Raw genomic sequence first — 21,973 nt, 5'->3', positions numbered from 1 at the left:
TGTGTTCTTCAGTGACCTCACTTTTTAGTCTCTTAGATATTTTATTATTTAAGAACACACACTTCATGATAAAAATGGCAAGCCCACTGTAGACAACAAAACAGTGCACCTTACATGTTCTAAGGTGCATGCCTACGTGAGTTCATCATTACTCCGTACACAGTTCCGGAGGAGGGATGTTAAAAGGCAATACTGAATTCTCAGGAGCATTTGAGTTTGTAGTGCAGAAAAGTTGGTGATCCTTGGTTCATTGCTTAACTAAAACAAACCTAATTTTCACCACAATCATAGCAGTTCCTAACTTGTGATTTGCTGGCTGAAAGACTTCTTTAAATTACCATTTTGAATACCTATAAATATAATATAATTCAATACATACTTCATCAATGTAAATTACGCTCTCAGTCTCTCCAATTTACTTTACCAAAACTATGAACAGGGCACATGAATCCAAAAATAGATTCCCTTCTCTCTCACACACATGCTTACACATCCAGGAGTCACTGTAAAAACCTGTTATGGGACTTTGAAAGTATTCTTTACAACTTTTCACTTTTAATTTGATCTTCTAGTGCAGCTTGAACCTTACTGAACTTTACAAATAAAATTTCTTTCTTCGGTGATTTTGTGAAACATTGATATTCATGGAGCACTAGCCAAGAGGGCTCTTTTTGTGTAACTGTATCATTGATGGTGTCAGCAGAGTTCTAGATTGGTTTATTAGTTATATTGTGCTCCCTCTACTGTCAGTGCAGCAACAGAGCACAAAATAGTAATGGTCCTTTATTGTGGAGTCTTTTAGTCTTGGCTTCAGAATGGCAGATTATTAGAATTAAAAGGAATCAGGATTGCATGCAGTAGTTGCTTTAAAATTATAGCTTAAATACTTCACCATGTTCCATTTATTGTTCAAGATATATAAAAAATATGTGTAATTTGCTATTTCCCAAACTGAAGGCCTTTATTTCCTTGTACAAATATTACCTTATAGGTAAAGCCTGCTATGCTGATAAAAGGCAGCAATGAACAACTTTATATACCACTATTATTATTAATTATTATTATTGTAGTTTCTAGAGGCCCTGAACAAGTTCAGGGCCCAGTTGTACTAGGCACTGTACAAATGCATGATGTGAGACAGTCCCTGGCCAAAGAGTGTGCAGTCTAAATAGACAAGACAAGTAATAGGAAAACAGCGATATTATTATCCCTGTTTTACAGATGGGTAAATGAGACCCATACTAAATAGTGGTATCCCCATTTTGTAGATGCGGAAATGGAGGCAGAAAGGCAAAGTAACTTTCTCAAGGCCATACAGTGACTCGGTAGAAAAACTATGATTAGAACACAAGACCACCTGTTTCCCAAGTGTGTACGCATTTCTCCAGACTACACTACCTTGTTTCCAGCATGGTTCTGTATCTATAGCTCCCATTAACTTTGGTTGTATCTGTGCGTACATTGCACATCTGAAAATCGGACACCAGGTGTCTCAGTTAGGGACCCAGAAAACAAGAAACACACAATTAGTGAACAGTTGAAAATGTTTTGGCTTAAGTGACTTGCCCAGCACCAGATAGTAACTCTATGGCAGAGGCAAGGATAGAACTGAATGTGGCATTCAACTGCTTTAACCACATGAATATCCTTTCTTTTCCTGCAGTCTTCTGCCTCATTCTCTCTCCCCCTATGAAAATAATGAAACCCTTTACTTTATAGGAGGTGGTGCCTGCAGGAGAAGTGTTGGCAGGGTGATGTGTGAAAGCTTGGATAGCTCCTGTTGTGTGGCCTAAAGAATTAAATCTGAAGGGATGTCAAACTTACACTTTTCACCAGCTCTAAGTACTCGTTAAAGGCTAAGAATGACTATGACTCTCTCATAAAGAAAGAGGGACCATTTTAACTGTAACTCCCTACATATGTCAAATGATTTCACTGAGCATCCAATCGTGCTCCTATTGAAGTCATTGGAAGAACTCTCATTTACTTCTGTGGGGTGCTGCTTGTCCGTTTACTTTGTAAAATATGTATTAGTCATTTGAAGTGAAATGCAAGCTGCTACATGAAATATATTTCAGTTAAAATTACAATTATATTAATTTAATCAATATATGTATATGTGTGTGTCTGTGTATTTATATATATATATATATATATATATATATATACAACCAGCTCGTTTTTAATTTACTCTTTGCAAGTCCCAGAGGTTTTTTGTATTTTTCCTCTTCTGTTTTTGTGTAAGCTGTATTAGGGTAGGATGTTCTGGCTACTTCATTAAACAGCTCTAGGGTCACATTTTGATAGCTTTGTCCCTTTGGAAAGAGTATGTGTAGAATGCAGTGCAACAAGCCTTTCGGGTTAACTGAGAGCAAGCATTGTTTATAGTAAGGGGCAGTTTGTGATCCAAGATGTTTTTCATACCATGGTAATCTCTTATTTTATATCTTGTATTACTGTTGGCTTAATATAGAAAAATTGTATTGAATTGCCCTAATAAGAAATTTTTAACTGATTTTATTTGTGGTTCTTGTTGAATGGAATTTCTTAGAGTGAGTGAATGACTGTTTTCCTCAGTCACACCAAATCAGCTATAGATTGTCATCCAGGCTGTTCCTAATGGTATAGAGACTGACAGCTTAATCAAGCAAATGTCAGATGGGTTCATGTGCCTCATTTTACTTCCTGGTGTATAAATTAGTTACTTCATAGCACTCTCCCTTTCACTTCTAGTCTTTATTATGATTGAATGTGTAAGCATTTTCATTTGTCTTTGTGCAAGTGGTATTGCCTCTGCTACCACTTTATGTAACCCTGTGCTGGCTGAGAACAAATTTCTACAAATCAAAATTTGCAGGGTGGAGTGGAAGTTCTTCACCACTTAATGACAAATATTCCTGTTGCCTGGAGAGCCACACAAGATTCTGTAAGCTTTATGACAGTGCCCTAGAATTCCAAAGGATTTGACTGATAAAGTTGTCCTCAAGTCATTGTTGGTTGATGGAAAATGACTCAGAGCCATTTAAAAGGCTGCAGTAAAACCCTTTTTAATTTATTTTTATTGGAAAAAAATTAAGACAAAAAGTAAGAAAAATTAAATACAGTTATGTGTCTTCATAAATTAATTGTCAAACATAAATATCAGATAGTACTAACAAACATTTTGGAGTTCAGTGGTCATATAAATATGAGGTTGACATTATCACTCGTAATTTTTTGTTCAGTTTACCATTGATAGTAAAACTTAGAGATGGGACAAAAGTCGATTGGTAGAATTCACCTTGTTTCTAATGTTCATATGTGTAATGATAATTTTACTGAAATAAACTGAGTATCCTTGTACTAAGTCGTCGGGCAATTAAAATAACAACCGAACAGTGGTCAGCTCCTGTGTGTGAACAGGATTCTTAATTTTGAAACATGATGAACAACTCACAGGTGCTTGGATTTTGAGATAAAATGGTGAGCAAATCTGAAACAGTGAATAATTCTGAAACGTTTTTAAGGTCACCAGAGCTTAGCTATTTTTTATTTTCATAACACTTTAATAGATGTGGTTCTAATACAAAAACAGCCATGCAGGGCACAAAACAAAATGCCTCCTGTGATAGATTTGAAGCCTGAGATATTTATTCTGTACAGCATACTTTATACCAGTGCACTGAAGACTCATTTAGCTGCACTGAACTTTTTGAGATAGATAACATTGCATATTTTCATCCAACAAGTCACAAATCAGCATATCTGCATAATGGTAAAGGGGTCAATTGTGGCTAATTACACAGCCATGCAGTAGGAAGAGAATGTAAAGAGCCACTCCCAAATCCTTGCCCAGCCTGAAAAAGGGTCAGCCAGAATGGTAGCCTGTGCACTTGGCAAAGTGCAGGGATTGCTACCAAGATGGTCTTCAGGAAACAACCCTCTGGAAAGGGTATGGACTGGAGACAGGCAAAAATAGGCAGAAGCCACCACTCCATCCCCTCCCCAGTATGCTGGCCAATAGAACTGGCTGGCCATATTGTTGGAGAATATGCTCTATCCGTAGGGTGACCAAACAGCAAGTGTGTAAAATCGGGACGGGGGTGGGGGGAAATAGGAGGCTTGATAAGAAAAAGAGCCCAAAATCGGGACTGTCCCTGTAAAATTGGGACATCTGGTCACCCTATGTATCCGTTAAAGGTTTGTAGTAGTTTGTTCTCTCCCCTAAGCATAGGGAAGGTCAGGGAGACATACTGCCTTCCTGAGATAAATGCTTCCTGGCTGTGGGTAACTGCAACAGTTAATCTCATGAACCCTTGCACACTTGATCTGACAGAAATAGAAACACTGCATTTCTGCAGGTACTGTGCAAGCAAATTAGGCTAAGTCAGTGGCTTGTTCATTTGAACTAATGGCGTGGACAAAATTAGCTGTGTTCAGTGGAAGGAGAAGAATAAGAAATTTAGAGCCTGATCTTGCAAACCCTTTTTAATATGGTTTGCTTATGTGAGGAGTTCCACCAATTTCAGATAAGTATCAGGCCCTTAGATCTAAACAGCAGTCTCTGGACATACTATATATGATACAATTACTGTACAACAGAGAAACCAATATTGCCCTTTGAGGCAACTGTAATGTAGAACATATGTATACAGATGCATATTGGCATGACTTAGTGAAACCTCCTAGTTGTATGAAGAAATCTTGAGTACAGAACATATGTTACTGGCGTACAAAGGGTGTGGCATTTACAGGCTCCTGTGCATGTAAATGTCCAATAATTCAAGGTTTTACTGCCCTTGTGTAGCAAAAATAAGAGCGGTAAAAAAGGAATTGCTACCTATAGTAGCCAATCCTTGCACCCACTATTAATTTCTTTCTCTGGTTCTTGATGTACAAATAATTCCTTCTTTCGATATAATCTTGAAGTTTTTATTTCTCCTCCTCTCAACACACACAGAAAATTGTGTGTTACAAACAAAAACAAAATTAAAGAACAAATAGTCAGAAAAGACTAGCTTGTATGGAGCCCACACCTTTCCATTCAATGATCATTATACTCAGGGAAAATTGATGCCTGCTTCTTTTAACTTGCATTGCTTACCTTAAAAGTTAATACAACAAGCAGAAGTTAACAGTTCAGGGCTGGAAACAATGTTTTGTTATGAAGGTGCTCTGATAGTATTGGCAGACTGTGCTAGGAAAATGCTGACTATACCATCCCTGCTTCTACCCGCAGATAGAAAAATACCTATTTTCCCAAGGTTTTTTTACCCACTCTCCTATTAGCTATGAAGATTGAGGATAATGCTAAACACTTTTGTTTCTCAAGTAACACATGTTCTAGCTAAGAAGTGTTAGGGTTTTTTAGGCTTTCTGTCAGAAATGTTTCTCTTTATTTGTCTACAAGTTTCCACTCCAGAATTTATAGGGGCCTGATCCTACAACCTTTACATGCATGTAATTCTTTTTGAAATCAAAGGGAGTTTTCTATGCATAAGTTCTCATAAACAGAAAGAAAGCATATTCCTTTTCCCTGAGCTTGTTTTGACTAGGGTGACCAGACGTCATGTTTTTAAAGGGACTGTCCCATATTTAAACCCTCCTGCAGGTGTCCTGACTTTTTCTTAAAAACAGGCAAATTGTCCCGTATCTTCTGTCTCCCCCACATCAGTATTGGCGGGTCCTGCTGCTGGTTGGATCCCTGCTTGCCAGCCGCCTGCCCACCAGTGGTGAGTGGGGCAGGTCGAGTGGCCAACAATGGGGGTGGGTGTACAAGGCTGGTGGTTGGCAAAGCTGCAATGCGTGGGGCCGGCTGCTCCTCCTGCTGGTCCATCAGTGCAGCCCCCAATGCATGCTGGCTCTTGGCCAGCAGAGCCCTGCCCTCTGTCCCATTTCCAGCAGGCTCTGGCTGTGAGCTGTGGTGGCTGGTGATTGAAGGCAGGCGCCAGGCAGTGGCCAATTACATGTCGCCTCTGCTGCCCATCGATCGGCCCTTTATGTTCTCCCACTCTCGCTGTCCTCTCCCTGCTTTGCCCCGTCACTGCCCGCAGCCCTGCTGCTCTTCCATATCCCCCCGCAGCGGGGCACGTCCCACTCCCAGCAATGTGCGGAGAACCAGCCTCTAGTCAAAGCACTCAGCTCATCAACAGCCTTCAGGCTCCTTCCTTCCCCCCACTGCCTCTGGCTGGGCTGGCTCCCTGGGAAAGCCCAAAAGACCTCCAGCCCAGCACACTGGCCAGGAGGAGCCAAGCCCTGCATGTGCCAAAGCCCCACACAGTGCTGGCATGGGGAAGCCTCTTTCCAGCTTGTTCGCACCCCAACTGTGCAGCCTCCATAGCACCTTCTTCACAAACAACCTGCCCTGGGTCCTGGCTCCAGGGAGTGTGGGGCTGTTCTGTCCCCTAGGCACTCTCTCCTACTGAGCCACCTTTCTGGGCCGGTTCGCTGAAGCCCGTGCAGTCTGGTTCCCTGGGCCCTGGTGCACAATGCATCCTTAGGGTTTAACCCCTTCCTGTCTGTGCTGTAGCCAGGGGACAGGAGGTGGCTGGGTTAGGTTGGTGGCCAGCAGCAGCCTGGAGGTGTTAGCTGCCTTTCGACACTGTGTGGGCAGGAAGGGACAGGAGCTGCTTCCAGCCACGGGTGTGGGGGAAGGGAAGAGATGAACTCTGCAAAGACACAGGCCAGGTCATCCCTTCCCCACTCCCCCCCCACCCCCCCGCAGCTGGAAGCAGTTCCCATCCCTTCCCTGCTGCACAGTGCTGAAAGGCTGCTGCTAGCCACGTTCTGATGTGAACCCTGACAGACATCTGGGGACAGGGGGCGTGTGACCCTGCATGTCCCCCCCACACCCCTGCAACGTGTTGCCTTGGGAAGACATGGCTCCAGGTACCGGGAGAGGTGGGTCCATCCTGTACGAGGAGAGGCGGGTCCATCCCTGGGGCCCAGCCCGGCGGAGAGCGCTGGGCAGGGAGGGTCGGGTCAGTCAGCTACCCCCGCTGCGTGAGAGAGGTGTACGGTAGTGTGTGTATGGCACCCCTCCCCGTGTAAATCCTAAAGGCTTAAAGATAAGAAGGTAAATAAAAAGAATCCAACTACACAGTATTTCTTTTTTAACAGGGGCTCAGTCAACTTGATATTAATTTGAATGTTTGTACTGCATAGTTCTGATTTGATTGCCGTTGAACTTGCTTGAATACGAGTAATTTTACCAGGTGTCCCATATTCAGCATAGGCAAATATGTTCACCCTAGTTTTGACCTTTCCTTGAAGAGGTGGGAGAAGCCATCCTCACCAATTGAGAAACACTGCACTACAGCCAGTCAGTGGATAATCATGTGCGTTTTCCAACATAGTAGTAAGTTTGCATTGGTAGTCGTGTATCATGAATGCATGAATGCATTCTTCATATTCATGCAGGATGAAAAATTTTACACACACAAAGAAAACTAAAGAAGCAATTCAGGGGGCATGAATGCAGTATCTTCAGTCCTGAAATATTTGTACATATCACATATTTATTTGATTTTTTGAAAGAGCAGCCTCTTTCTTGAACCATATATGCTTTTTGGTCTATGAACCCTAGAGCTGTTTATAAGAGTAAGGAGTATTCTCCTATTGAGATCTCAAAATGTGACAAAAAGGAAATGGCACACAGGCCAGGATTGTCATCAAACACAGAAGCTGGTCTGTTTTGGTAGCACATGTGGTCTTAGTTTGAGAATGGTCACATTCATAAAACTAAATCCTTGTCTTGCTTTCCTAAATTCAGGAGATGCCCATGTACTGTGTTATAGCATAAAAATATAGCTACTGTTAAATTTGATTAGCTTGTAGCAATTTGCAAATTGAAGCTCTTTAGCTTGAAAGTACTACGTAGTGCCCCCCTTAAAATTGTGTGGATATTTTTGCATTGCTTATGAATGGTTCATGGAGACTTTGGAGTTTATTTTAATCCCTTCTATTGAACACTAGCCTCAATCATGCATGCAACAGTTCGATGACAGTTCTATGTACATATGCCCTGATTCAAGTGATGCACTTAAGCTTATCCTTAGCTTTAAGCACATGCATAAGACTATCTCTGTTCAGCAAATCTCTTACATTTGTGCTTAATTTTAAGCATGTGCTTAAATCCCATTAATTTTAGGCATGTGCTTAAGTCTCGTTATCTTCAGTGCTTAAGTACTTTGCCGAATAGAGATAGAGTTAGCATGCAGCTGAAGTTAAGCATGTGTAGGACCCTACCAAATTTACATCGATGAAAAATGTGTCACGGATCGTGAAATCTGGTCTCGCCCGTGAAATCTGTGTAGTATAGGGTAAAATTACACAAAAGACCAGATTTCACAGGGAGACCAGTGATTCTCAAATTCGGGCTCCTGACCCAAAAGAAGGTCGTGGAGGGGTGTCACAAGGTTATTTTAGGGGGGTCGTGGTATTGCCACCCTTATTTCTGTGCTGCCTTCAGTGCTGGGTGGTGGCTGCCACCAAGTGCCCAGCTCTAAAGGCAGCACCCCATCAGTAGCAGCGCAGAAGTAAGGATGACAATGCCATACTATGCCAACGTTACTTCTACGTTGCTGCCTTCAGAGTTGCGTCAGGACTCCTACAGTTACAACACGGTGAAATTTCAGATTTAAATATCTGAAATCACAAAATGTACTGTTTTTAAAATCCTGTGACCGCAAAATTGATCAACAGGGACTGTGAATTTGGTAGCGCCCTAAGCATGTGTTAAGGGTTTTTTGAGGTGGGCAAGAATGATTAAAGGAATGGATTTATAACTAAGAAAAAATGTCAGGTAGCCAAACCAACAAGTGGTCATTCTTTTCACTGGACTGTTTTTACGCTTTTATTTGGAAATCTGTGTAACGAAAATGAAGATAAAATGCTCTATTGATCTGAAGATAGATATCCATGTATAGATCCCCTACGCACTGAAAGAAGAATACGTTTTTGTGGGAACTATTTAAAATCAATTAAACATTTTGACAACCAGGACTATATATTCAGAAGGTTTTTCTGGCTTGGAGAAATTAATCAGAAATTCTTTGTTTACCATTGGCACAATCCTGCTTTCACTGAGAGTAGCATCAGGATCCATATATCTGTCCCATAAAATTTGTAAGATTTTGGGGGAAGGAATTGGGGAAACTGCTAAGGAGTTGCCTAAGTACTTCATCCGGAACCCCTGCTGTTAGGAGGGCACTTCTTTCTGTATCAGTTACTGTTACGCCATCTGCCCTCTCATCTAATGTTTAGGAGTAAGAAGCATGAACATACTGTCAGTGCTTGCTGTACAGAAAGGCAAACAGGTGGTTCTCTGTGAGACCTGCACATCTAGAAGCCTTCACCAACAAAGAATGACAATCTGTGCAACACATATTGTCTCCTCTAAATTGAAGAGTGGCACCCATTATATCCATTTTGTAACAACAGCCTTTTTGGCAGCATGACAGAGTAGTATTAGTTGGTTCAAAGTAAACCAAGTCAAACAAGTTCATATTACATAAAAGTTTAAAGTCTATATACTTTAATGGGTCTCAAGTCCAAATGAAATACCCATGCTCACTACTTTATTGTAGTTTCATAATGTTCAATCTAATTTTAATCTAAAGATCTTTTTATAACTCACTAAAAAGTAGAGTTAGGGCCCAATGTGCAAAATTCAGATTAGAATTCTAACTTCTTTGGAACTCAACGGTGTTCAAATCAAGGAATTTGGTTCCGCACATGATAGGACGAGGACAAACTGCAGGTTTTTGGACTGAGAGCTAAATATCAATATGTTTGGGACTTATACACATTTAGACTTTTGATTTGGGCCTTTCTTTTTAAAACTTAAGAGAAAATATGGAGACCCAGAAACATAATGGGGTATGGAAACTTATAACAAGAAGTTTCTTCGAGCCATGGTTGTGAGGGTGTAGGGTAAAATTTTCAAAGTGCCTTCAGTGGGACTTAATCACTTAAATGTTTTTGAAAAAAACTTCCCGCCTGCTGTTTGTACTATAATATTGATATCAACTATATTTTTCATAGCATAAAATTATATTTTTTTAAATGGTTAGGATTTTTGGAAGCTCAAACCTGGCAGAATACTTAGTAAATCAATTTAGAGTCTGAAAATGTTAGAAATTAACCCATGCAGACCAAAACCACCATAACTCTGCTCTCATGTAGATTGGTATAAATCAACAGTAACCCCACCAAAGTCAATGAATTTACATGGGTGTAAAAAATGGTGAAAGATGAGAATCATGTCCCATGTTCCTTTAAATTAGCAATATCCATTTTTGTAAGTAACTTGAAGGCCTCCACATGGTATAAATATTTTTTAAAATATAAAAGCAGGATGTGTGTCATTTAGCTATTCGTAATAATATAAAGTAAATAATTATTTTATGCATCTGTATGTGTATGTGTGTAGATTATTCACCTAACAGTAACAGGAATTATGGGAACCTACTGAGTCCCCATTGGATGGAGAAGAAGCAGTTTTTAAAATGTCTGTTTCTTTCTTTTTTTCCTTTCAGGGATTACAATGGTCGACACAGAAATGCCGTTTTGGCCCATTAATTTTGGAATTAGCCAAGTGGATCTGTCTGCCATGGAAGATCACTCCCATTCCTTTGACATAAAGCCCTTTACCACTGTTGATTTTTCTAGTATTTCTTCACCACACTATGAAGATATTCCTCTTGCAAGAACTGACCAGACAGCCATTGATTACAAATATGATATCAAGCTCCAGGAATGCCAAAGTATGCAAAGTATTCTTTTCACTTTTCAGGTTGTCCAAATTTGAATTGTTTAATTCTCTGGGAAGTGTACCCTCCACAAAAGATTTTTTAGAATTTGTTTCAGAACCTCCCTCTGTCCCAGATACCCTTGGAGTAAAATGTCCTTGAAGCTTTATTAAAAACCAAGCAAATTAGACATAGATATTCCCAATGTAGACAGGCCTTTGGAGTTTTGTGAGCATTCCCTTTGTATTGTTGCATGTAAACAAAGCAGCCCCTAGCTTCACAATTATGAATAAAATCCCAAATGGAAGTTTTCCCATCCTGAAGGGAGGTGACTTGTTCCTAAGGACATGGTTACCCCACTTCTGCTGACAATCACACCACTGCTCTTTTAGGCCAGTGGGCCAGGCAAATGTTCATTGACTTCCCTGAGCGAACTTTAGGATTCAGCCCCATGTGGTACTCTAAAATGATGTCAGAATGATTTACTTCTTTATCAACAACATCCAGAGTTTCTGATTTATATATTTTTGTCTCTTTTGTTTATAAGGCGAGTTGGAAATCTGTCATAAAAACTGTATTAAAAAACTGCTTAAAGCCATGTGACTCCTGTTAATGGTCAATGATCATAAGCAGTTCTTATTCTCTTTTTATAATTAATTGTTTATCAAGTGGCAAATCCTGCCCTCAGTGTGCAAGTCTGGAAAGCCCTTGGCAGCAGAACTGGTATAGTCCTACTGTGCACTGGGGGGCAAGATTTGGAGGAGTCTTCAAAAGGGGGGTGCCCATCTGTGCAGCACAGGGACTTGCACCCAAAGGGTCTTTGCACAGCAACACATGGGGTGTTTTGAAGGAGGGACTGGAAGTTTTGTCAATGTGCATGTTCTCTAGTTCATCCCTCCACACATACACCCTTCAGCCCGTCTCCACTTCCTCTGAAGGACCTGCTAGGGAAGCAGAAATACTCCAGCCAATAGGCTGTCTCTTTGGAGCCTGGGGTTGGACTCCTGCCCTCTTACTCCTCTCTCCCCCATCCCATTGATCATCCCAGCACCCGTCAAAGTTACTGTGGCATGGCACTGGAGACTGGATTCATCCCTAGAGATTTTACATAATGTGAACAATAAACACACAAAGTAAAGTGCAAAAGTAACAACAGTAGGCATGAGTCTGCTCCGTGCCGGGAGAGCAAAAAGGTACTTGTTTGACTTTTGTGGGAAACAATTGACATCTTTTATTGGACGATACCAGCAAGTAACGGCTTGCTCCACAGTGACCAGAAGCTGACAGATAAAAGGTGTCTGTGCACAACATAGACACTCATTGTCACTGAAGCACATAAGACACGACACAGGCAAAATGGAATCACACAGACAAGGCTTCATGCAAAGATACCACAAAGATGATTTGCATATTGGATTAGAAGAATAGGAAATATACCATTATGAGAAGATTATCACAGCCTTGGTAACTGTTAGGAAAGAAAGTAGTAATAGTTTCTGCCTCCAGTTCATAGCTGTATAACTTAGCTTGATGAATTAGCTTGATGAATGTGAGCCTAATCCATACAGCATATACTGAGTTTGCCACTGAAAAGGAAGGTTTTGCTTTATTGTTATATTATCTTTCTTGCTTTGTTGTTCTGTTTCCCTATTCCTAAAATGTAATATTGCTATGAGTTTATAATCTAGTAAAGTCAACGCTTCCTTTTTATGTCCAACTCTATAGGTTGATGAAGAATTGCCATATTTATTTGTATTCGCTGAACTTTTTTAGAATTATAAAGGGCACTTTAATTAGTAATTTTCAGAAGGGTCAGATGTAACAGTAACCAGCCTCTGGGGTTGAATTATATTTACCAATACAGAGTGAAGTTTCTTAAGAGCTGAAGTGGCTCTAAAACACCAGCACAATCTTTATTTGACCAAATTATCCAACTGAGTAGCTCAAGTGAGTCGTCGTTTTTTAGACCTTGTTAGGGATTCCAATCCCTGCCTCCCAGAGCTACTGCTGCCCTAGACTTGTAGTAAGTACCACACACTCTTTGCAGAGGGAGGGCGGGAGGAAGGAAGATTCATGGAGGATAACTATGTCAGGGAATAAATAAGAAGTCCCCACTGTGGAGGGCAATGAGGTCCTCAACCTAAACCAATTCTGCACTACCAATCTGAAGACTGGATCAATAGCCCCGTTTCTGCACCAGACCCTGCCATCTTCAGCATAGTTCAGCCTCATTCACAATCTACTAGATGGCTGCTTGTGGCTTGTAGCCTTTTAAGGAGCTAATATTTACAGCTGTTTATCATTATTTTATTATTAGACAGGACGGAGAATTTTTGGCCCTATTTACTGTGGTTGTTAGTTATAATGAAAGTATTGGTCACTATTTCTTGACATCTTATTGTACCTTTTATAACAGATGATAAATTAATCTTTTAAAATCTCTTACATATGCAGGTGCAATCAAAATGGAGCCTCCTTCCCCACCTTATTTTTCAGAAAAAGTTCAGTTGTACAATAAACCTCCTGAAGAGACCTCCAATTCTCTCATGGCTATAGAATGCAGAGTATGTGGGGACAAGGCTTCTGGATTTCATTATGGCGTGCATGCATGCGAAGGTTGTAAGGTGGGTTGTCCCAATAGTGTCTGCCTGAAATAAGAACATTCTATCATTTCCACGTTCTCATTTCTTGACTGCTGCCAAGTATTCCAGGTTGGTCACCTTAGCTGTGCTGCTGAATATCCCTAGAAAAAGAATTCCATTCTACTGATTTTAATAGAATATTAATGGACAGCAGCACTATCCGGATATGCTGAAGGTCCAGTGGCAATGGAATTAACATCTCAGTGGTGTCAAGTAGAACTGTTCTAACACTGAATGTGTGTAGAGTAGTAGATTCACCATTGGTCTTCCTTTTCTCCAGGAATGAAATTGTATATTTTCTATCCTAATTCATGTAAGTTTGGCTAACTTAGTTTTAACCCAGCTATTTCTCTGACCCTGACAGATGGTACATCATTTTATTCCTCCAGGATTTCTCCTGTGATTATCATTAATGTCAGTTAGCATGTGGATTAGCTGTAAACTCTGCATGAATTCTCAGAAATAGGGAGCCTTTCCCAAATGTGCTCTGAATCCAACGTTTCTCAGTTAGCTCTCCCATGCATTTGGTCTTTGCTCTAGGAGCAGAGGTTTTGTTTGTTTGTTTTGGTTTTTTGTTTAGCAAGCCTGGATAGGTTTTTTTAAATGATTTTATTAGTTTTTCATACAGTATAAGGAGAAGCCACACTATGAAACCAGCACTGAGTGATGAAAGGAGGTGATGGGGAGGGAAAGGAGAAACATTGTTTAAATAATAGCTAAAATGTGATATACAAACCCCAATACTCATCTCCTTTCACATGTGGTGTCAAGTGTCTTTTGCAATCATACCTTCTTTATGTGTCCACACAAATATGCATGAGAATATAAGAACGGCCATACTGAAGAGATGGTCCATCTAGCCCAGTATCCTGTCTTCTGACAGTGGCCGATGCCAGGTGCCCCAGAGGGAATGAACAGAACAGGTAATCATCAAGTGATTCATCCCCTGTTGCCCATTCCCAGCTTCTGCCAAACAGAGGCTAAGGACACCATCCCTGCCCATCCTGGCTAATAGCCATTGATAGACCTATCCTCCATGAATTTATCTCATTCTTTTTTGAACCCTGTTATACTCTTGGCCTTCACAATATCCTCTAACAAGGAGTTCCACAGGTTGACTGTGTGTTGTGTGAAAAAGTACTTCCTTTTGTTTGTTTTAAACCTGCTGCCTATTCATTTCATATGGTGGCCCTTAGTTCTTGTGTTATGAGAAGGAGTAAATAACACTTCCTTATTTACTTTCTCCAGACCAGTCATGATTTTATAGCTCTTTATCATATCCCCCTTAGTTGTCTCTATTCCAGGATGAAAAATCCCAATCTTATTAATCTATCCTCAGATAGCAGCATACCCCTAATCATTTCTGTTGCCCTTTTCTGAACCTTTTCCAATTCCAATATATCTTTTTTGAGATGGGGCGGCCATATCTGCATGCAGTATTCAAGATGTGGGCATACCATGGATTTATATAGAGGCAATATGATATTTTCTGCCTTATTATCTATCCCTTTCTTAATGATTCCCAACATTCTGTTTGCTTTTTTGACTGCTGCTGTACGTTGAGTGGATGTTTTCAGAAAACTGTCCACAGTGACTCCAAGATCTCTTTCTTGAGTGGTAACAGCTAATTTAGACCCCATCGTTTTATATGTATAGTTTGGATTATGTTTTTGAATGTGCATTACTTTGCATTTATCAACATTGAATTTCATCTGCCATTTTGTTGCCCAGTCACCCAATTTTGAGAGATCCTTTTGTAGCGCTTCGCAATCAGCCTGGGACTTAACTACCTTGAGTAGTTTTGTACCATCTGCAAATTTTGCCACCACACTGTTTACCCCTTGTTCCAGATCATTTATGAACATGTTAAATAGGACTGGGCCCAGTACAGACCCCTAGGGGACACCACTATTTAGCTCTCCATTCTGAAAACTGACCATTTATTCCTACCCTTTGTTTCCTATCTTTTAACCAGTTACTAATCCATGAGAGCGCCTTCTCTATTATCCCATGAATGCTTACTTTGCTTAAGAGCCTTTGGTGAGGGACCTTGTCAAAGGCTTTCTGAAAATCTAAATACACTATATTCACTGGATCCCCCTTGTCCACATGCTTGTTGACCCCCTCAAAGAATTCTAGTAGATTGGTGAGCGTGATTTCCCTTTACAAAAACCATGTTGACTATTCCCCAACAAATTATGTTCATCTATGTGTCTGACAATTTTGTTCTTTACCATAGTTTCAACCAGTTTCCCCAGTACTGAAGTCAGGCTTACTGGGTTGTAATTGCTGGGGTCACCTCTGGAGCCCTTTTTAAAAACTGGCGTCACATTAGCTATCCTCCAGTCATTTGGTACAGAAGCTGATTTAAATGATAGTTTACAGACTACAGTTAGTAGTTCTGCAATTTCACATTTGAGTTCCTTAAGAACTCTTGGGTGAATACCATCTGGCCCTGGTGACATATTACTATTTAGTTTATCAATTTGTTCCAAAACTTCCTCTAATGACACCTCAATCTAGGACAGTTCCTCAGATTTGTCACCTAAAAAGAATTTGGGAATATCTCTCATATCCTCAACCATGAAGACTGATGCAAAGAATTCATTTAGTTTCTCCGCAACCGCCTTATCGTCCTTGAGTGCTGCTTTAGCATCTCGATCGTCCAGTGGCCCCACTGGTTGTTTAGCAGGCTTCCTGCTTCTAATGTACTTAACACATTTTTTGCTATTACTTTTTGAGTCTTTGGCTAGCTGTACTTCAAATTCTTTTTTGGCCTTCCTAATTATATTTTTGCACTTCATTTACCAGAGTTTATGCTCCTTTCTATTTTCCTCACTAGGATTTAACTTCCACTTTTTAAAGGATGCCTTTTTGCCTCTCATTGCTTCTTTTACTTTGTTGTTTAGCCACGGTGGCTCTTTTTTGCTTCTCCTACTATGTTTTTTAATTTGGGGTATACATTTAAATTGAGCCTCTATTATGGTGTCTTTAAAAAGTTTCCATGCAGCTTGCAGGGATTTTACTTTTGGTGCTGTATCTTTTAATTTCTGTTTAACTAACCTCCTCATTTTTGTGTAGTTCCCCTTTCTGAAATTAAATGCGACAGTGTTGGGCCGCTGTGGTGTTTTCCCCGCCAGAGGGAAGTTAAATTTAATTATACTATGGTCGCTATTACCAAGCAGTCCAGCTATATTTACCTCTTGGACCTGATCCTGTGCTCCACTTAGGACTAAATCAAGAGTTGCCTCTCCTCTTGTGGGTTCCAGGACTAGCTGCTCCATGAAGCAGTGATTTAAGGTATCAAGAAACTTTATCTCTGCATCCCGTCCTGAGGTGATATGTACCCAGTCAATATGGGGATAGTTGAAATCCCCCATTATTACTGAGTTTTTTATTTTAATAGCCTTTCTAATCTCCCTGAGCATTTCACAGTCACTATCACCATCCTGGTCAGGTGGTTGGTAATATAACCCTGCTGCTATATTATTATTTGAGCATGGAATTACTATGCATAGGGATTCTATGCAAAATCATTTAGATCACAAAGGATACATAAGTATGGCCTTGTGAGATTCTGAAGAATCACCCAATAAAATATGAGATCTGTGTTCTGTTTAAAAGGGCACTGTCATGTTAAAAAATATTTATTTAAAACAAATTGCCTTTCATGTATTACAAACAGAACTTTATATTAAAATTCAAAGGATTTTAAAATCTAGTTTAATTTTTGTTATTTATGCTATTGATTTATTTTTCTGCTGTTCATTTATTTTTATGCTATTCATTTATTTTCCCAGTTTGGTCAATGAAAAGAGATGGTGTCCCAATCCTGCTGTCATTGAAGTCACTCATAAAATCTGAATTTATTCTAATGCAAGCAAGATCAGGCTCTTACATAATTTAAAATTTTAGTCAATCTCTAGGCAATTTAACATTCAGGCTATATTCTTCTGATTTTCATTTTATACCCTTTGCACAGTTGTAAATGGCTACACACGATCGAAGGGCATTGGTGAATCAGGCCATATGACTTTAAAAATTCATTTGCTCCCTTTCAAAGCACCCACTGATGCCAGCTATGTTTAGAGAGTACAAGACCAAAAGGATAAGTGAGTGTTGTAGGGCTACACTATCCTCAGTAATAGGGGATTACAGAGGCACAGACCTGCTCTGGTTTTAAACAAAAACTCAAAGGATTAAATTGTGAATCTACGAGAAATCCCCAGAAGAGCAATACATCTGTTATTGATTACTTACGGTCACAGTCAAATATATACACAAGAAGTCAGCACAGTGCTTACAACTGAACTGCGAGAAAAACTAGCTGTAACAAGGAAGGAACTGTAATAAACTTGGACATGCCTTATTAAAATAAACTGCATATGAATGATCTGAGAATACAACTCTAAACCATGAGATATGACCAGCAGTTTAATTATCGGCAAATATTGCACATGCCATGTGGTCTTAGTCAAAGATAATCCTAGTCTAATCCAGCAAGTACAATAATCTGTTAAGAAATACACTGCCTTTGGATTGTCCTATTGCTGCAATGTAATGGGATTTTTAAAAAATCATCCATGTGCATTCATTGGATATTATTTACATTGTTCCAAACAAGCAAAAAACCTTCATCTAGCTGTAGAATTTAGAATGGATGCTAAAATCTAAACAACCATGTAAACCAAAATATTTTTTCTGCTTGTGTTTCAACCCCTATAAGGCTTCAAGTTAAAAAAAGTGTTCTGAAAATACATGATTATGAATTTCCATAATGACCAGCAAAACTTTGTCTCTTTACAGGGCTACATTGCACTTTGAAGTAGTTATCCTCGCTATCACATCAATTTTAGAATTTTCAGGTGGTTGTATATTTTGAAGACCTGTAAATTCAAAACAATAAGAGCAAACTGAATGTTTCAAACATAAACAGATCCTGGAAATAAATATTACAATAATAGTTTAGCAATAAAAACAGCCAAAGAAATAGAATAAATGAAGGAAAATAAATATTCCGTAAGTACATGGGCCTCCAACAATAAAAAACATTTGAAGATAATGAAGAAGCAGAGGTATTTAGAGAAAATAACTAAACCAACAACTATCCCACAATCTTATGATTTGCTTGGATGGTAATGATTTGCTTGAATTAAAAGAATGGGAAGATGGAAATTAAATTCTAATGTAATTAATAGAGAAGTATGAGTTCAGGTGAGGCATAAGCAGCAGTGGCTTATGAGGGCCTGTTTTTCATGCAGTAAAAAGAACTGTGGAAATAACGACAGAAAATATATGATGCAGAAGTAGAATGTCTTTCTTCATGGAATATTTTATAATGTTTTCCATGAGGCACCAACAGTAGTTCTTTAAACTGGAGAGTGTGCAACCCATCCAGATGCATTTGCATATCATTCTTTTTTAAACTCCTGGATTCAGAGAGTGGATTGGGTTTGCTATGATCCATAGAATTTTTCTTACGTCTGGTAATGAGTTCTGATATTTTGAAAATGTGCAGAACCTTAAAATGGGAAAGTTCTAACACACATTCTAAAGTAAAGGTAGCTACAGTATATTCAGTGCAGTGGAATCTGCCTTTCAAATGAGGCAGAGGCACTGGAAGATATTTTAGACTGATCCTTTTCCATGCCTTTATTTTTATTGCAGGGTTTCTTTCGAAGAACAATCAGGTTAAAGCTAATCTATGACAGATGTGATCTGAATTGTCGCATTCATAAGAAAAGCAGGAATAAATGCCAGTATTGCAGATTTCAGAAATGCCTTGCAGTTGGCATGTCACATAATGGTAAGTACATGAATTGTCAGCACATACTGAAAAATATAGTATTTAATCTGAAAAAAATCATAAATTAGATTATTATTTATTATTTGTACTGCTAGAAGCCCCAGCCACATTGTGATAGGCACTACACAAGCATACAGTAGAACCTCAGAGTTAAAAACACCAGAGTTACGAACTGACTGGTCAACCACACACGTCACTTGGAACTGGAGGTATGCAATCAAGCAACAACAGAGACCAAAAAAACAGCAAATACAATACAGTACTGTGTTAAACATAAACTACTAAACTACTAAAAAGATAAAGGGAAAGTTTAAAAAAAGATTTGACAAGGAAAGAAATCGTTTCCATGTTTGTTTCATTTAAATTAAAAGCAGCATTTTTCTTCTGCATAGTAAAGTTTCAAAGCGCTGTGAAGTCAATGTTCAGCTGTAAACTTTTGAAAGAACAACCAGAGTTCAGAGTTATGAACACTTCAGAGTTACGAACAACCTCCATTCCCAAGGTGTTTGTAACTCTGAGATTCTACTGTATTACAAAGAGATGGTCCCTTCCCTGAAGAGCTTGCAGTCTTATTACAGGACTAGAGAAAACAGGGTTGACAGTAGGAGGAGATCTGCAATGATCAGTAATATGATAACTGTTTTTATATCCTCCATCATTTGTGGCCTTAACAAATTAATGAAGCATTTTTTTCATTCTTCATGTAATTATCACTAGTGCAACTGTTTATCTTTCTTTGCTTCACTGTATTACTTCCTGTCTAAATTGTGCTGTATACCTTAACACACCAGCCTTTTGCATTTAGGGCCAAAACCAGTGAATATTAACCTTAATTCTGGAAAATATATTCTGTGTAGTGTGGAACTTACCAAAAGTGTGTAAATAATAATAATTTCAATTTGCTGCACAGAACACCTATCCAAGTTTGGTAGCATTAATGGTAATAAAGTCTCCTCACACTAGGACATTAGATGTGCATAATTGCAAACCAAGTGGTCACACTACTGGCCCACCCCTAATCTTTCTCTTTCTTTCTGGTATGTGTAGAGCTGGCACTGTTGTTTGGAAGGAGTGTGGAATTCCTTTGCACATGCATTCTAGAGATGCCCTCCCACCACCTAGCAGGACGACTGCAGTTCCTGAGCTTTGAGAGCTTTCTCTGGCCTCTCCACCACCTATAGGCAAATTTAATCGCAAATGTGAATCCCAAACAGCATTTCCTTTTTGTATACCCTCTGGACTTAGGCTATAAAGAAGTGTACAATTTTACAGTTGAACCTCTTACACTATGTAAGCAGATAGCACTAAAATCCTAACATAGTATGATACTATTCTGTGGCACAGGAAAATTTAGAAGGTCCCTGTGAACTTTAAAGTCAGTATCTGAATTCCTTTGAAAATACTTATTTCAGAATCTTCGAAGGGAGAGAGCCATATGAAGATTCTTCACTCTTTTTTCTTGGCAAAGCCAAGTAAAAACAGGAATTAAATGTCATAACATAGAGACTTATGTAATTCTAAGAGTAAAGAATTGCAAACATGACTGGGAAAATAATTTCTCTGTGTTTTTTTTAGGACTTTCATTATTCTCAGTATAAAAAAATTAGTGCACTGTTCCCAAGAGGAAAGCTTAACTGTGGTTTCTGAAGTTAATACAGTGAATTCAGTGAATACATTGGTATGGGAAATGTTTTCCTAATGGAAAATATGGTTTTCAAGTTTCTGGGATGCAACAGTAACTCTTAAAAATAAATCTCATTTTGAAAATACTTCTCTGGGTATTTTTATAGTAATTTTACCATGTTCTCGGGGGAGGCGGGGCAGGGGGAGAGAGCTGCTGTTATTATTTTCAAGACATGTGCCAGATACTCTTGTAGATGAGGGATATGGCTTCCACTGATGTCAGAGTGAGCCACGTGCATGTCCAAGGGAGAATTTTGCCAATAGTGTATATTTTCAAGCACTCAGATCTTCTTAAGTAATATCTTTCCCTATTTTGCTAGGCAGGATATCTTTATATTGCTCCATGGCAGAAGGTCACCTTGCCATGTATAAATTAAAAAATAGATTTGACAATAAAAGATTAAATTTGTGCCTTTAAAGACAAAGCCTCATGCTGTGAGGACATATAGAAATGCAAAACTGGACTGGAAGCCACCACACACACTGGGCCAAATTCTGATCTCTTTTGCAACAGTATATACTGGAGTAATGCCATTGAATTTCTCTGGATTTTATACCCATGTAGAATGCGACTCATTGGGTCTGAAGGTTCCAAGTCATGAAGATATTCATGAATAGCTCACTTTCAGGAGGCAGGATCCTAACCACATTTTGTCACATTTTGTAACATTTGAGTGGAGGTTAAAAAAGTATTCTCATGCTTTGGATGTTGTTTTCCTTTCCTTCTCTATCCATAATCACTAGACACTGTTTAACGCACAGTTGTTCATCTTCTATTGCTATGTATCTCTCATCAGGGGTTCCCGTAATTTTAATCAGAAGCTTGCTTAAATTTTCTTTCTCACTGAAATTACAATTTACATAAAGTCAGCTCCTGTCAGAGACAAAAAAAGTACATATGGCAACTTCTTTTGTAAAACACTACTTGGTGGCAGGGGAGGATGAGTATTGTAGCTTTGTCCAGAGAAACAGAGAATAAAAAATAATTTATCTTGATGTGGCATTTTACTCTCATAACTATTGATACTATGTCACTGATATTATTATAATACTGTAGTTTAGACTACGCATTGTAAATTGAGACTATTTTGTAGCAAAACTTTCTAACTGTA

The 21,973-nt window shown here is 39.1% G+C and overlaps 1 protein-coding gene across 5 annotated transcripts in view; it reads left to right on the top strand.

Annotated features, from left to right (window-relative positions):
- Positions 1 to 21,973, top strand: part of PPARG (peroxisome proliferator activated receptor gamma) — a 103,170-nt gene that overhangs the window by 48,355 nt on the left and 32,842 nt on the right. For all 5 annotated transcript variants that reach the window (XM_048858628.2, XM_075130557.1, XM_048858626.2 and 2 more), the window contains 3 exons: positions 10,518 to 10,745; positions 13,185 to 13,354; positions 19,040 to 19,178. In XM_048858628.2, coding sequence (XP_048714585.1) covers positions 10,526 to 10,745; positions 13,185 to 13,354; positions 19,040 to 19,178 — 529 coding nt within the window. In that variant the 5' untranslated portion in view covers positions 10,518 to 10,525. The remainder of the gene's footprint in view (positions 1 to 10,517; positions 10,746 to 13,184; positions 13,355 to 19,039; positions 19,179 to 21,973) is intronic.

The sequence above is a fragment of the Caretta caretta genome, chromosome 7 (genome assembly GCF_965140235.1).
Source record: "Caretta caretta isolate rCarCar2 chromosome 7, rCarCar1.hap1, whole genome shotgun sequence".
In the NCBI taxonomy this organism is placed as follows: Eukaryota; Metazoa; Chordata; order Testudines; family Cheloniidae; genus Caretta; species Caretta caretta.
This window is presented reverse-complemented; position numbering and strand designations above follow the sequence as displayed.